The sequence below is a fragment of the Pan troglodytes genome, chromosome 10 (assembly GCF_028858775.2).
Source record: "Pan troglodytes isolate AG18354 chromosome 10, NHGRI_mPanTro3-v2.0_pri, whole genome shotgun sequence".
NCBI classification, from domain to species: domain Eukaryota; kingdom Metazoa; phylum Chordata; class Mammalia; order Primates; family Hominidae; genus Pan; species Pan troglodytes.
The window spans coordinates 74226319-74243427 of NC_072408.2; the positions used below are offsets into that span (position 1 = coordinate 74226319).

The 17109-nt window shown below is 36.2% G+C and overlaps 1 protein-coding gene across 14 annotated transcripts in view; it reads left to right on the forward strand.

Moving 5' to 3' along the window:
* Positions 1 to 17109, forward strand: part of SLCO1A2 (solute carrier organic anion transporter family member 1A2) — a 151243-nt gene that overhangs the window by 122865 nt on the left and 11269 nt on the right. For all 14 annotated transcript variants that reach the window (XM_024347927.3, XM_054664485.2, XM_054664484.2 and 11 more), the window contains 3 exons: positions 1001 to 1196; positions 2686 to 2851; positions 4452 to 4624. In XM_024347927.3, coding sequence (XP_024203695.2) covers positions 1001 to 1196; positions 2686 to 2851; positions 4452 to 4624 — 535 coding nt within the window. The remainder of the gene's footprint in view (positions 1 to 1000; positions 1197 to 2685; positions 2852 to 4451; positions 4625 to 17109) is intronic.

The window sequence follows — 17109 nt, forward strand, 5'->3', positions numbered from 1 at the left end:
TGAATCAGACTCTAGGGCGTGGGGCTCTGGAATGGATTTTTAACAAGCTCTCTCAATAATATGATTCGGGGAGCCAGATGCTCACATTGTATAGATGGAACCTAGGGCTATCTTCTCCTTTTTCTATTCTTTTTTTTCACTTATTGGGAAGGGTTCGGAGAGGAAGAGTGCTGGCCAGTAGCAGCAAGACATGAAATGTAAATACACCTGACAGCAACAGGCTCAGCAAAGTGACTCTCTAAAGTACCTTGAACTGGGTGTGGTGGCTCATGCCTTTAATTCCAGCACTTTGGGATGCTGAGGACTGAGGATCACTTGAGGCCAGGAGTTCAAGACCAGCCTGGACAACATAGCAAGACTTTGTCTCTGCAATTTTTGTTTTTAAATTAGCCAGGTGTGGTGTTGTGCACCTGTAGTCCCAGCTACTTAGAGGGCTGAGGTGGGAGCATCTCTTAAGCCCAGGAGGCTGAGGCTCCAGTCAGCTATGATCATATCACTGCACTCCAGCCTGGGCAATAAAGCAAGATTCTGTCTCTAAAAAAAGAAAAGAAAAAGCACTTTGAAAGGAGTCTAATTCTTCACAACCAAAGTGAGGATAGGTAACTGAAAAATTGTATATATATATTCTCACTACACAGAATAGAGGGTAATAAATGAATAAATTACTGGCCAATTTTGACTTGCCACTTCTACCTGGATCCTAAGAAAAGAGATTTTTTTCATGATCTCTGCCTATAAGAAATTCACAAGCTACTGCAATGAGTTAAATGAATGATAATATAATAACAAGAGTCTCCCAAAATATACTTCCCCATTATGGGGGCATTTCAAAATCTCCCTGTGGGTAATGTGTAACTAAGTGGGGATAAAATTAAATCATTCTTCTTCACTATGAGTTGGACCTAATAGTTACTTATATAAGGCATATTACATAAAAGTGATAACATATTTGTTCCTTTGGTAAGTCATTTTGTAAATAATATTTTATTTGCATTTATAGGTATTTATAACTTACCTCCAATATGTATTGGATATATAATTGGTGGTTTAATTATGAAGAAGTTCAAGATTACTGTCAAACAAGCTGCCCACATAGGATGTTGGTTATCCTTACTTGAGTATCTTCTCTATTTTTTATCTTTTCTCATGACTTGTGAAAATTCTTCAGTTGTTGGAATAAATACCTCTTATGAAGGGTATGTTGTTTTCTAATGAATGTGAGAATCTTTCAACAAATGCTTAATATGATATTTTTTACAATGGCAGTGCATGATCAGATCATTTTCTTATTGGAGTTAATGATAGTAATCCATGCTTTTCTTGTATCTTTCCTCCATCTGTCAATCAAAAGCCAATCTATCCAAGCTCTAGGCTTATTAATGAGGTTGGGAACATATCACAGGGTGAGTGAATTTATGATTGTATGTGCATGTGAGTGTGTGTGCATGATTGTCTTTGTGATATCCGAGTAGACATTATCCTATGAAAGAAACTACCTACAGTTTCAGGTTGTATTAAAATACGTTATCCATATATCTTATACTCCCATAACTGAGTAAAACTAAGAGTTGATTATACAGTCAAAATGGCCTTTATATGTTCCCCCAATGGGCTTAAGTTTGGCATAACTAAATCATAATACATGATAAATTAATTAATACATAATTCATATATTTCATTTATATTGCTATGTCTAAAATATTGAATAGTTTCATATTTTGTATTTTAAAGGTTATCTGGGTTTTACTGAAATGTTTTCCATAGTGATGTACATTAAAAGAATTCACCTGTAGGGCGTATTTTGACAATCAAGCTATCAGTTAAAATGAAACAAAGAACATCCTAAAATGTTTTTTCAAAATTATCAAGGTTTATTAGATTGAAATAATTTCAAATGTAAAATTGTAATATAATTTTACATATGCTATTTGATTTGAGACTCATAAGCTTCATTTAAGATAAGCGTTATTATCTCCACTTTACAGATTAAATTGAGATTCAGAGAGATTTAATGATAAAAGCAGTTCATTTCAAATCTCTTCAACCACATCAATATAGAAATGGATTTTAAAATTGGAATAAATTGTAAAGATTGCCTCCATCTCCAATGATGATGATTCCCAGACAGAATGTGTAGAAAGTCGCACTGTGATCTAGTCTGAATGTAGTCTCTAAACTGCTATGCAAGTGCTCTTTCAATCATATTACAAGCACTGGTCACTTTTTATATTAGTAGAATGTATTTCTTTAATTCGAATACCTATGTTTCTGGAGCTAAATGTATTATCTATATTACAAATGGAACTTTCAGATTTTTATCTTCATGCTAGTCCTGTCTTGCTATTTGCTACCTAATGGATGAATCACAGAGATTAGTTCATCTTCATCTTTCGAGATCTAATAGTATGTGAAAACATGACTCCACATGGTAGGCACTCAATTAATGCTTGTTTATTGCCTATATATTCTTCTGAGATAAATCATTGAAAGAGTGGCTATGTGGTCATCAAAGCAGGTCTCTTTTTATACCAAAGCTATAGTAAACAGGTCACACATTGATGACTGGAAAATTTCTCTTTCTATTCATGGGAGGAGAGGAAATCTAACTGGGGATTGAGATGAAAAGAAGAAAAAAAGGATTGAATCCTCTTTTAATATCTATGGCATTATTTTAAATCACTTCAGAATTCCACAAGATTTATATGTGGAAAATGACATCTTTGCTGATTGCAATGTGGATTGCAACTGTCCATCTAAAATATGGGATCCTGTGTGTGGAAACAATGGCTTGTCATATCTGTCAGCTTGTCTTGCTGGTTGTGAGACATCCACTGGAACGGGAATAAACATGGTAAGACATCCTACTTGACAGAACTTTTTTGAGTTGCATTGGTACTTCCCAACTATGAACTGGGCCTATATTTAATAAAAGTAAAATTAGTGTTTCCTCAAAACCAAATTACTTTTTTTGTATGTGGAAAAATAACTCTATGATGATCACTTGATTACCTTTTATTTCCCAGATCTTATGTGAAACCTCCATAGCATCTGAACAGTGATCTGAAATTTCCAAGAAGTTTATATTATTACTCAAATAATTTGGGTTGTAAATACTCTGGACTAAAAAAATTTTATCATTGAAATAAAGTTGGTGGTTTTGATTTCAATTGTCCAGCTAATTGCTTTGCTATATACATATATATATATTTTTTTTTCTGTGTATATGTATGGATGTGCTTTCTGTGTTTTTCACATTCTGACAGTTCTTTGAGAATTTAGAATTAGGAATGTTCTCTCGCCTCTAAGATATCGCAATATAATATAACAACAATTGTAATCTTAATATGATATTTGTTGGTGATCAAAGTAAACTATAAATTTTGATTCTTATTAAGACCTGGAAACATGTAACAATTCAAAAAAGGTTGACAATTCTTTTTTTGAAAGAAACTATTTCTTTTCTTTTCTTTTCTTTTTTTTGAGATGGAGTCTCACTCTGTCGCCTAGGCTGGAGTGCAGTGGCATGATCTCGGCTCACTGCAACCTCCACCTCCCAGGTTCAAGCGATTCTCCTGCCTCAGCCTCCTGAGTAGCTAGGATTACAGGCACACGCCACCATGCCCGGGTAATTTTTGTATTTTTAGTAGAGACGGGATTTCACCATGTTGGTCAGGCTGGTCTCGAACTCCTGACCTTGTGATCCGCCTGCCTTGGCCCCCCAAAGTGCTGGGATTACAGGCGTAAGCCACTGCGCCCTGCTGAAATAAACTATTTCTTTTGAAGCAAAGCTTTGTTTATTTGTAAGCATCTAAATATTTCAGTTGAGCACTCTGAAACAGATTTTGTTTGTCCAATGTAGTGTTGTATCAAAACACTGTTTTAAAAAGTGTATTAGCTGGGCGCAGTGTCTCACACCTAGGAATCCCAGCACTTTGGAAGGCAGAGACCGGTGGATCATCTGAGGTCAGGAGTTCAAGACCAGTTGGCCAACATGGTGAAATCCATCTCTGCTAAAAATACAAAATGTAGCTGGGAATGGTGGCAGGCGCCTGTAGTCCCAGCTACCCCAGAGGCTGGGGCAGGAGAATCACTTGAACCTGGGAGGCAGAGGTTGCAGTGAGCCGAGATCGCACCACTGCACTCCAGCCTGGGCGACAGGGTGAGCTTCTGTTTCAAAAAAATAAATAAATAAATAAAATAATAAAAAAGTGTGTCTTTAGGGTAACTTATTAGTTATTACAAATTTACTATTCATATTTAGAAAAATATACCGTTTTTCTGAAATCACCCTTCCAGTTTTGTTATATGCTGTAATCTTGAGAGACATCATAATGGAGATGGAGTAAAGGGAACAAGCAGTCTCCATCTTGATCCAACTGGCTGTGTAGAAAATGTTTAAAATTTGTGTTCAAGATTTTTATTTATTAGTATAATATGTTCTTTTTTGGCAGGTGTTCCAAAATTGCAGCTGTATTCAAACATCAGGAAATTCATCTGCAGTTCTTGGGCTGTGCGACAAAGGACGTGACTGTTCCTTGATGCTCCAGTACTTCCTAATCTTGTCGGCGATGAGCAGTTTCATTTATTCTTTGGCTGCCATACCTGGATACATGGTTCTCTTGAGGTACAAAATTATTTTCTTTATTTAGATTTTTTTGGGGTCATTTATTAAGGTAGCTTGTTCTAAGAAAGTCACTCAGGACTCAGTATCTAAGAACTCAGTGCTCTAACGTACCATTTATTAAGGGTTTTGTATTAAGCATTGTTGAATTTCACAAAATTTTAAAGTTAGCAATGCACATGTTCATCTGCTGGCATTTCACTCCTATTCCTCACTATTTTTCTTCCTTATTTCTTAGAGTTAAATGAGTGGACCGCTCATTTTGTGACAAAAGAGACACATTTATATCTTAGGGTAGGCCGTATAAAATGGCCATTTTGATAGGTAAAGAGTGGGTGCCTAGCAGCCATTTCCTAGGGTTCAACCTATAGGACAGCAGTGCAAAGCTGTCAGAAGCCCCCATCTCGCTAAGGTCACTTGATCTTTCTGAGCTCCATTTTTCTTTAATAATAATGGGCATAATAATAAATACTTGGCTCTCTTACAAGGCTACTGTGAGACATCAATGCTGAAAGACTTTCTAAAACTAGGAAATTGCAGAGCTAGTTTTCAAATTTAGGTATATTAAATAAATCTTCTTTCAACTACACCAGTCTTTGTGCCTAGTAAACAATCCTGAACATAGTTTGCATTTTTTCTCTCTTTTTCTTCTTCTTTTGGAGCTCGAAAGTAGAGTTAAGTTAATCACAATGCTCAAGTCATAACACATTATCATCATAGGCCAGTGCAAGGATTCTCTCTTATTTTACTTCATTTATTTATTTATTTATTTATTTATTTCTATTCAATTCCCTACTTCCAGTCACCATAGCTGCTCACTTAAGTATGAGAGATAGATGTCATAAATATGTATTTCCTTTGTAAAATATTAAAATTTTTTGTGTGCATATGTTTTTATATTCACACCAATGGTGGTGTGGTATTAAGTCTTGTTCTGATTCATAAGGTAGATGCATAGATAAATTCACCAGTCCTATTTAGAGTAATTTTTATATCATCACTGCATGAGAGTTGGAATTATCTAACTTTGTGATGTTGACTAATCCAAGGGGTGTAAAATACTAATGATAGCTCATTGACGTGTCAATATGTGATGTCCTGATATACTGAGCTTAAGCATCTCTTCAAATAACTTTGTAGCTAAAAGTTATTCATGATGCTTATTCAATTTATTTTACCCATTTTACTCATTATATTTCCTGCATCCTATGTTTTTCTTGATGAATTTGATGATTACTATGTAAACTACAGATATTAATGTAATACTGTTTATATGATACAATTATCTTCACTTAGTCTGTCTTCTTTCTTTTAACTTTTACAGTGCCATTTATGAAATGAAATCCTAAATTTTGTTGTACTAAAATCTAACAAGTTATCTTAGTGTTTGTGTATTTGGAAGAGAGGTCACATTTTTAAAATTGCTTCCACATTTCTAACTTATTAAAATATTCCCTTAAATTTTATTCCCCCCTAGCTTTCCAGCTTTACCTTTTGCATAGTTTTTTAAGCCATCTCAAATCTATTTTTATATGTGGTTTAAGGGACATAGATATCCAGTGTTATTTTTCTCCAAATAATAAAGTTGTTTTCCAAAATCATAGCGTATATAATACGTCCTTTTTCCTTTGATTTGTGGTGCCACCATCTCAAGTTTTTATATAACATGAGTCTATTTTTCATCCTTATTCTGCTCCACAGATTTATTTGCCTGTTCTCATACCAGCGTCACCTTGATTTAATTACTTTGGCCTTGCAAATGTTAATATCTCATATGGTAACTTTTCCTCACCCACCTGCCATCTTCACTTTTCCTTTATTCTTTCATTCTCAAACTGATTTTGCTGTCTGTGGATCTTTATATCTTCATAAGAATTTTGACTGAGTTTGTGTAGATTCCATAGATTACTTGGAGAAAATCTGACATCAAATATTTTTGAACATGTAATATCCTCTCATTTGCTTAAATATTCCTTTGTATCCTTAAAGGTCTTAAAAATTTTTCATAAAGGTGATGTGCCATTAGATTTCTTCTTAAGTACTATATATAAATATATAAATTATATATGCACATATATATACATATACATGTCTCTATATGCACACACACATGTACATACAGCCACACAGATACATACACACACGCATACATACACACACACACACCGAGAAAAACGAATGGTTTCTCTATTCAAACAGAACACTTCTGATAGCCAGATGTGTGTATTATTTTCCTACACTGTTCAGTTCTGCAACACCAACTGGGTGTTCTACTGTTCCATGCAATTCTGGTGCTATCTGCATAGACTTTGCATCAGATGGCAAAGGTTAAATGGTTCAGTCCTACAAGACTGCCCCCACTTTAGATGTCAATCACAAAATCACAAGTCCAGACACCCTGGGCTGCTTTTTTTTTTTTTACCCTGGGCTTCTGACTGACAAACTATGCATTAAGGTTGATGCCTCCATTTTCTAGAATGGTTCACAGAACTCAGGGAAGAAACACTTTTCTTACATTTACTGGTTTATTATGAAGGTTATTATAAAAGACACAAATGGAAACCAGGGTGGAGTTGGGGTGTGCCACTCTCCTGGCATGTGGATATGTTTACCAACTCAGAAGCTCATCAAATCTCCTAGTTCAAGAGCTTTTAGGGAGCTTGATCTTCAGCACACACATCCCACTCCATTCTCCTGGAGGTCTGAGTATGGGGCTGAGAATTCCAATCGTCTAATAACTTTCTGGTGACCAGTCCCAACCTCAGTCTGGGAGCCCACCCTGTCGTCTCATTACTATAGACTCAGGTGTGATCAAAACAATCTCCTTAAGAATGACAAAATACATTCCTATCACTCAGGACGTTCCAAAGGAATTCCAAGAACTCCAAGGACACGTGTCAGGAGCTAGGGACAAAGACCAAATATATTTCTAGTGATGCCATACACACACACACACACACACACACACACACACATAATGGTACCATTACCATCACAAATGTACAATATACATATATATCCATCCACATGTAAATATTTGTGATTGCAAATATATAGAGATATGAATATGTATATGTGATTTTAAACTTTTATATTTGTATTGATTTTAAATATATTTAAATTTATATTTGTATTGCTTGTAAATAATTGTGATTATCAATGTGATTGTACATGGTATTTTGTATGTATATGTATATATGTGTATCATATTCCCATATACAAATATAAATTTTATATCTAGATTATAATTACATAGCATATAATTAAAATTATACATAAAATAAATCAGAAGTAAAAATTAGATTAAAAAAATTATATAATCATATATAAATATAGTTTTTTTAATTTTAAATTTTTATGGGTATATAGTAGGTGTATATATTTATGGGTTAGGTGAGATATTCTGATACAGGCATGCAGTGTGTAATAACCATATTAGGGTAGATGGGGTATCCATTCCCTCAAGCATTTATCCTTTGTGTTACAAGCAATTCATTTATACTCTTTTAGTTATTTTAAAATGTACAAGTAAATTATTTTCCACCATAGTCACTCTGATACACTATCAAATAGTAGGTTTAATTCATTCTTTCCATTTTTTCGTACCTATTAACTATCTCTACTTCCCCACCACACCCAGGCTACCCTTTCCAGTCTCTGGTAACAACCTTCTGCTCTCTATCTCCATGAGTTCAATTGTTTTCATTTTTTCTTTTTTTTCTCAGATGGAGTCTCACTCTGTTGTCCAGGCTGGAGTGCAGTGGCACAATCTTGGCTCACTGCAACCTCCGCCTCCCTGGCTCAAGCGATCCTCCTGCTTCAGCCTCCTGAGTAGCGGGGACTACAGGCATGCACCACCACACCCGCTAATTTTTGTATTTTTAGTAGAAACAGTGTTTTATTATGTTGGCCCGGCTGGTCTTGAAGTCCTGATCTCAGATGATCCATCTGCTTTGGCCTCCCAAAGTGCTGGGATTACAGGCATGAGCTATCGTGCCCAGCCTATTCTCATTTTTAGCTCCCACAAGTAAGTGAGGACATGCAAAGTTTGTCTTTTGGTGCCTGCCCTACTTTACTTAACGTTATGACCTCCAGTTCCATTCATGTTGTTGCAAATTAAAGGGTCTCATTCTTTTTTTATGGCTGAATATTACTCCATCATGTATATGTACCACATTTTCTTTATCCATTCATCTATTGTTGGACACTTAGGTTGCTTCCAAATCTTGACTATTGTGAATAGTGCTGCAATAAACATGGGAGTGCAGATATCTCTTCGATACACTGACTTCCTTTCTTTTGGGTATATATTAATACCTAGAAGTGGGATTGCTGGATCATATGGTAGCTCTATTTTGAGTTTTTTGAGGAACCTCCAAACTGTTCTGCATAGTAGTTGTACTAATTTACATTCCTACCAACAGTGTAGGAGGGTTCCCTTTACTCCACATCCTCACCAGTATTTGTTATTGCCTGTTTTTGTATAAAAGTCATTTTAGCTGGGGTGAGATGATATCTCATTGCAGTTTTGATTTGCATTCCTCTCTTGATCATTGATGCTGAGCACCTTTTCATAAAATTGCCATTTGTATTTATTCTTCTGAGAAATGTCTCAAATTTTGCTCATTTGTTAATTGGATTATTAGATTTTTTTCTATAGAGTTGTTTGAGCTCCTTACATATTCTGGTTATTAATCCCTTGTCAGATGGGTAGCTTGCAAATAATTTCTCTCATTCTGTGAGTTGTCTCTTCATCTTGTTGTTTCCTTTGCTGTGCAGAAGCTTCTTAACTTGATGTGATCCCATTTATCCATTTTCTTTTCATTAGTTACCTGTGCCTGTGGTGTATTACTCAAGAAATCTTTGTTCAGTCCAATGTCCTGGAGAGTTTCCTGAATGTTTTCTTGCAGTAGTTTGATAGTTGGAGGTCTTAGATTTAAGTCTTTCATTGATTTTGATTGATTTTTGAATATGGCAAGAAATATGGGTCTGGTTTCACTCTTCTGCTTATGGATATTCCATTTTCCCTGCACCATTTATTGAAGAGACTGTCTTTTCCCCAATGTACATTCTTGGCATCTTTGTCAAAAATGAGTTCACCGTAGATGAATGGATTTTTTTTTCAGAGTTCTCTATTCTGCTCCATTGGTCTATGTGTCTGTTTTATGCCAGTACCATGCTGTTTTGGTTACTATAGGTCTGTGATATAAATTGAAGTCAAGTAATGTGATTCCTCCAGTTTTGTTCTTTTTGCTTTGGATAGCTTTGGCTATCCTGGATCTTTCGTGGTTCCATATTAGGATTACCTTTTCTATTTCTGTGGGGAATGTCATTGGTTTATTGATAGAAATAGCATCAAATCTGTAGATTGCAGATTCCTTTGTTTGGTTTTAGCAATATTGTTTCTTTCAATTTATGAGCATATAATATATTTTCATTTATTTGTATCCTCTTCAATTTCTTGCACCAATGTTTTACAGTTTTTATTGTAGAGATCTTTCACTTCTTTAAGGTAATTCTTAGTGATTTTATTGCATTTGTAGCTATTGTAAATAGAATTACTTTTTTTTAGACTGTTTGCTGTTGGCATATACAAACACTACTGATTTTTTATGTTGATTTTGTATCCTGCAACTTTACTGAATTTGTTTATCATTTTGAATGGCTTTTTGGTGGAGTCTTTAGGCTTTTCAAAATAGAAGATCATATCATCTACGAACAATGATAATTTGACTTCTTAATTTCAAGTTTGGATGCTCTTTGTTTATATTTCTTGTCTGATTGCTCTAGCTCAGACTTCTAGCAGTATCTTGAATAACAATGGTGAAAGTGGGCATCCTTGTTATGTCCCAGATTACAGAAGAAGGGCTTTCAGTTTTTCCCCACTCAGTATGATACTTACTATAGGTCTCTCATATATGGCCTTTATTATGTTGAGCCATGTTCCTTTTATATCCAGTTTTTTGAGAGTTTTTTTTTTTTTTTTTACCATAAAGCGATGCTGAATCTTATCAAATTTTTTTCCACATTAACTGAAATGATCATATGGTTTTATTCGTTTGTTCTTTTGGTATGATGTATCATATAGATTGATTTGCATATGTTGAACTATTCTTGCATCTCTGGGATAAATCCCATTTGGTCATGATGAATGATCTTCTTAATGTGTTGTTGAATTTGGTTTGATAGTATTTTGTTGAGGATTTTTGCATCAGTATTCATCAGTGATATTAGCCTTTAGTTTTCCTTTTTTTTTTTTTTTTTTTCTTATGTGTCTTTTTCTGGTTTTGGTATCAGGATAATACTGGCCTCATAGAATGAGTTTGGAAGGCTTCTCTCCTCTTCTGTTTTTCAGAATAGTTTGAGTATATTGATATTATTTCCTTTTTAAATGTTTGGTAGAATTAGGCAGTGAAGCCATTGGGTCATTTCTTTGCTGGAGACTTTTTATTACAGCTTCAATCTCATTATTTTTTATTGATCTGTTCAGGTTTTGGATTTCTTCATAGTTTAATCTTGATGGGTTGTATGTGTCTAGGATTTCATCCATTTCTTCTAGGTTTTCCAAGTTATTGGCATATAGTTGTTCATAATAGCCTTGAGTTTAACATAGTTTAACAATTATGTCTTAAAATCCTTTGGATGTCTGTGGTATCAGTTGTAATGTTTTCTTTTTCATATATGATTTTATTTATTTGAGTCTTCTCTCTTTTTTCCTAGTTATTTTGGCTAAAGGGTCATCAGTTTTGTTTTTCTTTTCAAATAACTATTTCTTTTGTTTTGTTGATCTTTTGTATTGTTTTCTTCATTTCAATTTCATTTATTTCTACTCCGATCTTTATTATTTCTTTTCTTCTACTAATTTTGTGTTTGGTTTGCTCTTGCTTTTCTAATTCTTTAATATGCATTATTGGTTTTTTTTCTTTTCTTTTTTTTTTTTTTGAGACGGAGTCTCACTCTGTCGCTCAAGTTGGAGTGCAGTGGCGCGATCTTGGCTCACTGCAACCTCTGCCTCATGGGTTTAAGCAATTCTTCTGCCTCAGCCTCCTGAGAAGTTGGGACTACAGTCTCACACCACCACACCCAGCTAATTTTTGTATTTTTAGTAGAGACGGGATTTCACCATGTTGGCCAAGATGGTCTTGATCTCCTGACCTTGTGATCCACCCACCTCAGCCTCCCAAAGTGCTGGGATTACAAGTGTGAGCCACCACGCCTGGCCCATTGGGTTGTTTATTTGAAGTTTTTCTTCTTTTTTGATGTAGGCATTTATAGTTATAAACTTCCTTCTTAGTACTGCTTTCACTGTATCCCATGAGTTTTGGTATGTTGTGTTTCTGTTATTATTTGTTTTAAGAAATTTTTAAATTTTCTTCTTAATTTTCTCATCGACCCACTGGTCATTCAGGAGCATATTGCTCAATTTCCACGTATTTGTATAGTTTTCAAATTTCCTCTTGTTATTGATTTGTAGTTTTATTTCCTTATGGTCAGAGAAGATACTTGATATTATTTCAATTTTTTTTGGATGTTTTAAGACTTGTTTTGTGAGCTAACATATGGTCTATCCTTGAGAATGATCCATGTGCTGGATTCATATTTGTATTCTGTAGCCATTGGATAAAATGTTCTGTAAGTATTTGTTAGGTTCATTTGGTTTATAATTTGGATGAAATACAATGTTTCTTTGTTGATTTTTTTTTTTTGGTCTGGAAGATCTGTCCAATGCTGAAAGTGAGGTGTTGAATTCTTCAGCTATTATTGTATTAGGCTCTATCTCTCTCTTTAGCTATAATAATATTTGCTTTATATATCTGGGTGCTTCAATGTTGGGTGAATACATATTTATAACTTTTATGTCCTCTTGCTTAATTAATCCTTTTATCCTTATATAATGATCTTCTTCATCTCTTCTTACAGTTTTTTTCTTAAAATCTATTTTGTCTGATATAAGTAATGCTACTCCTGCTCTTTTTTGGTTTCTATTGGCATGGAATATCTTTTTCATCCCTTTATTTTCTGTGTCTGTCTTTATGAGTGACATGTGTTTCTAGTAGACAACAGATTATTGGGTATTTTTTTTTAAATCCATTCAGCTACTTTATGTCATTGTATTGGAGAGCTTAGTCTATTTACATTAAATCATCTTATTTGTAAGAAAGGTCTTACTGCTGCCATTTTGTTATTTGTTTTCTGGTTTTCTCTTGTTCCTTTTTTTCTTCCTTTCAGTGAAGGTGATTATCTCTAGTGGTATGCTTTAATTTCTTGCTTTTTTATTTTTTGTGTATCCATTGTATGTTTTTTGATTTGAGGTTACCATGAGGCTTGCAAATGCTATCTTATAGCCCATTTTTTTAGGTGATAATATGTTAAAATTGCTTGCATAAAGAAACTAATAAGCAAAAAGAAAACTAAAAAAAAAAACTCTACATTTTAACTTTGTCCTCCTAATTTTTAACATTTTGTTATTTCTATTTCCATTTTATTTTACTGTCTATGTCTTGAAAAGTTGTTAATATTTTTGATTGGTTCATCTTTTAGTCTTCCTAGTTAAGAGTAGTTTATACATCACAGTTACAGTGTTATAATATTCTGCATTTTTCTGCTTACTTACTATTTCCAGTGATCTTTGTACCTTCAGATGAATTCTCATTGCTCATCAACATCCTTTCCTTTCTGATTGAAGTACTCCCTTTAGCATTTCTTATAGCATGGGCTGGTATTGATGAAATCCCTCAGTGTTTGCTTGTCTGGGAAAATCTTTATTTCTTCTTTATGTTTGGAGGATATTTTCACCAGATATAAAGGTAAAAGTTTTTTTCCTTCAGCACTTTAAATATGTCATGCCACTCTCTCTTGGCCTGTAAGGTTTCCACCGAAAAGTCTGCTGCCAGTTGTATTGGCGTTCCATTGTATGTTAGTCACTTCGTTTCTCTTGCTGCTTTTAGAATTGTTTATTTATACATGACCTTGGGGGGTTTATTGAATTCCTTGAGGTAATCTTTGGGTTAAATCTGCTTGGTATTCTATAACCTTGCACTTGGAATCAATACCTTTCTGTAGGTTTGGGAAGTTCTCTGCTATTATCCCTTTGAATAATCTTTCTACTCTTATCTCTTTCTCTACCTTTTCTTTAAGGCAAATAGCTCTTAGATTTGCCCTTTAGAGACTATTTTGTAGATCGTGTAGGTGCACTTCACTTTTTTTTATTCTTTTTTTCTTTTGTATCCCTTACTGTGTATTTTCAAATAGCCTATCTTCAAGCTCACTAAATCTTTCTTCTGCTTGATAAATTCTGCTATTAAGAGATTCTGAGGCATTCTTTAGTATGTCATTGCATTTTTTAAACTGTAGAATTTCTGCTTGATTCTTTTTATTTATGTCAACCTCTTTGTAAAATTCATCTAATAGTGTTCTGCATTTTTTCTCTGTATTATCTTGAATTTCTTTGAGTTTCCTCAAAATAGCCATTTTGAATTCTCCATCTGAAAAGTCACATATCTCTCTTTCTCCAGGATTGGTCCCTGCTGCCTTGTTTAGTTCCTTTGGTGAGGTCATGTTTTCCTGTATGTTCTTTATGCTTGTCAATGTTTGTTGATGTCTGGGCATTGAAGAGTTAGGCATTTATTGTAGTCTTCACAGTCTGGGTTTGTTTGTGCCATCCTTCTTGAGCAGGCTTTCCAGGTATTCAAAAGGACTTGGGCCCGCAAGCCCAATAATGCTGTGGTTCATGTAGACTCACAGAGTTACCACTTTGGAGGTCTTGGATAAGATCCAAAAGAATTCTCTGGATTACCAGGCAGAGATTCTTGTTCTTTTGCCTTAATTTCTCCCAAACAAGTGGAGTCTCTCTGTGCTAAGTTGCCCGGAACTGGGGGTAGGGTGATGCACCCCTGTGGCCACCACCACTGGGACTGTGCTGGGTTAGATTGGAATCCAGCACAGCACTAGTCTCACCCAAGGCCCACTGTTACCTCTACCTGGCTGCCACCTATGTTTGTTCAAGACCCAACTCTACAATCATCCAGTGGTAATCCAGCCATGTTTTTGTCTTTCCCTTCAGAGCTGTGAATTTTCCCAGTCCCCAGGAAGGCCCAGAGATGCCATCCAGGAGCCTGGGATGGGTAAAAAATCATACAAATCTACCTTATGTTCTATGCTAGTGTGGCTGAGGTGGCACTCAGACTATGAGAAACACCTTTTTACTCTTCTCTCCCCTTTCCAAAGTCAGAGGAGCCCCACCCCATGGCCACCACCACCACCACAGGCCCACAGGGAATACTGCCAGGCCACCACTGATGTTTACTTAAGGCACAAGAGTTCTTTAGCCAGCCTGTGAATGCTGCTAGGCCAGGACTCACCCTTCAGGGGGCAGTTAGCTCTCCTCTGGCCCAGGAGGGCAGGTTCAGAAATGCCATCCAAGACCCAAGGCCCAGAATCTGGAACTGCAAAAACATGCTTGATGCTCTACCCCTGGGGTCCCTACCCACACTGGGCCACAGAATATTACCAGACCCTGGCCTGGTAGGAATCTGGCCTCACAGCAGGAGGGAGCAGCGAGCATTACCCCCTGAGTTCTGCCTCCTGTCAGATCAGCTGTAGCATTAGATTCTCATAGGAGCGTGAACCCTATTGTGAACTGCACATGTGAGGGATCTAGGCTGCTCACTCCTTATGGAGATCTAACTAATGCCTGATGATCTGAGGTGGAACATTTTCATCCAAAATCATCCCCAACTGCTGCCTGGTCAGTGGAAAAATTGTGTTCCATGAAACCAGTCCCTGGTGCAAAATGTTTGGGAACCGCTGCTCTACCGCATTGTCGCTGAGCTGTTACCTAAGATGCAAGACAGAATTCCCTTTGCTTCCTGTGCCTGTGCTTTTCTCAAACAGAAAGAGTCTCTCCCCACAGCTGCCACAGCTCTGAATGTGCTGAGTCTCACCTCAATACAGCACACCTGAGTCTCACCTGGGGCCCATAACATACTACCTGCGTATAGCTGTTGGTTATTCAGGCCCCAAGGGCTCTTTAGCCAGCATGTGATGTATCCTGCCAGTACTGAGTCCTTCTCTTCAAGACAGCAGGTTCCCTTCTGATCCAGGGTATGTCTAGAAATGCCAGCCAGGAGCTAGGGCCTGGAATGGGCACCTCATGACCCTTACCAGTGCCCTATCCTACTGTGGCTGAGCTGGTATCACAGATGCAAGACAAAGTCCTCTTTACTCATTTCTCCCCTCTCCTCAAGTGGAAGGAAGGAATCTCTTTTGGAGCCACAAGCTGTGCTGCCTGGGCTTGGGTGAAGGGTGGCACAAGCACTTCCTTAGCTTCCCTGGCTGGTGTCTCAGTAGGGAAGTGACTCCCAAGTCCATTGGCTCTGAGCCCAGCTCAGCACTAGAACTTGCCTAGGAGTTGTAGTCCTTGCAACCTAGACTGCCTTTCAAGTTTATTTAGGGAGAGCACGTTTGCCCATGGTGGCGAGGCTTGCTGGAACTCAAGTTCTAACTGTGGGGCTGGGTGATTACTTTCTGGTGATAGCTAGTCTAAATGCTCCCTCCATGGGTAAGAATCAGCTGAGTTTAGCTTGGTTTTGCTTTCCACTGTGACAGGGCAGCACAGGATTTAATAAAGTCTCAGAATCACTGCATTCTCCCTCTCCCAAGTGCTCAGATTCCTTCTCCATGCCATGAGGCCACTGCTGGGGGATGGGAGGGCTGGCGTTGGCAATTCAAGACCATTTTTCCTGCTCTCTTCAGTGCCTCTTTCTGTGATATGAAGTTAAAACCAGGTATTGTGAGTGCTCACCTGATTTTTCATTCTTACAAAGGTTTTTTTTTTTTTTTTTTGTATGTAGATAGTTGTTAAATTTGGTGTTCTTTCAGGAGGGATGATTGGTGGAGACTTCTATTTAGCTCCTTGCTCTACCCCTCCCTTATAAATATAAATTATTGCACTATTTTGGACAGATAGGTCTGTGTGTGTGTGTGTGTGTGTGTGTGTGTGTGTGTGTGTGTGTGTCCATATTTATCTCTATCTCTATCATCTCTACGCATAAGTAAAGATAGGTATATATGTATATGTGTGGTACTGTTTTCTCTTATATTTTCTAGTTGGTTATTGCTGGTTTAGAGGAACGCTGCTGTTTTTAAAAATTTACTTTTTATACAGCATCCTTTCTTATTTGTTCTCATAATTTGTTGATTTTGTTAGGTTTTCTATGTAGGTTTTTCAATGTGCAAATATGACAAGTTTTGTCTTTTCACTTCCAAACCTTACACATCTGAGACTTCTAAAATTCTCTTATAGCATAAATTAAAACCTCCAAGATTTATTTAACTGTAGTTGTGATAGTGAGTATTCTTGTTCTTTTCTAATCTTAGTAAGAACTATATAAAATTTATTTATTGTTATTCTTACTGCAGATTTTTAGTGTATCTAGTTTCTGTGTTATTAAAAACAATTTTTTTTTTTTGAGATGGAGTGTAGCTCT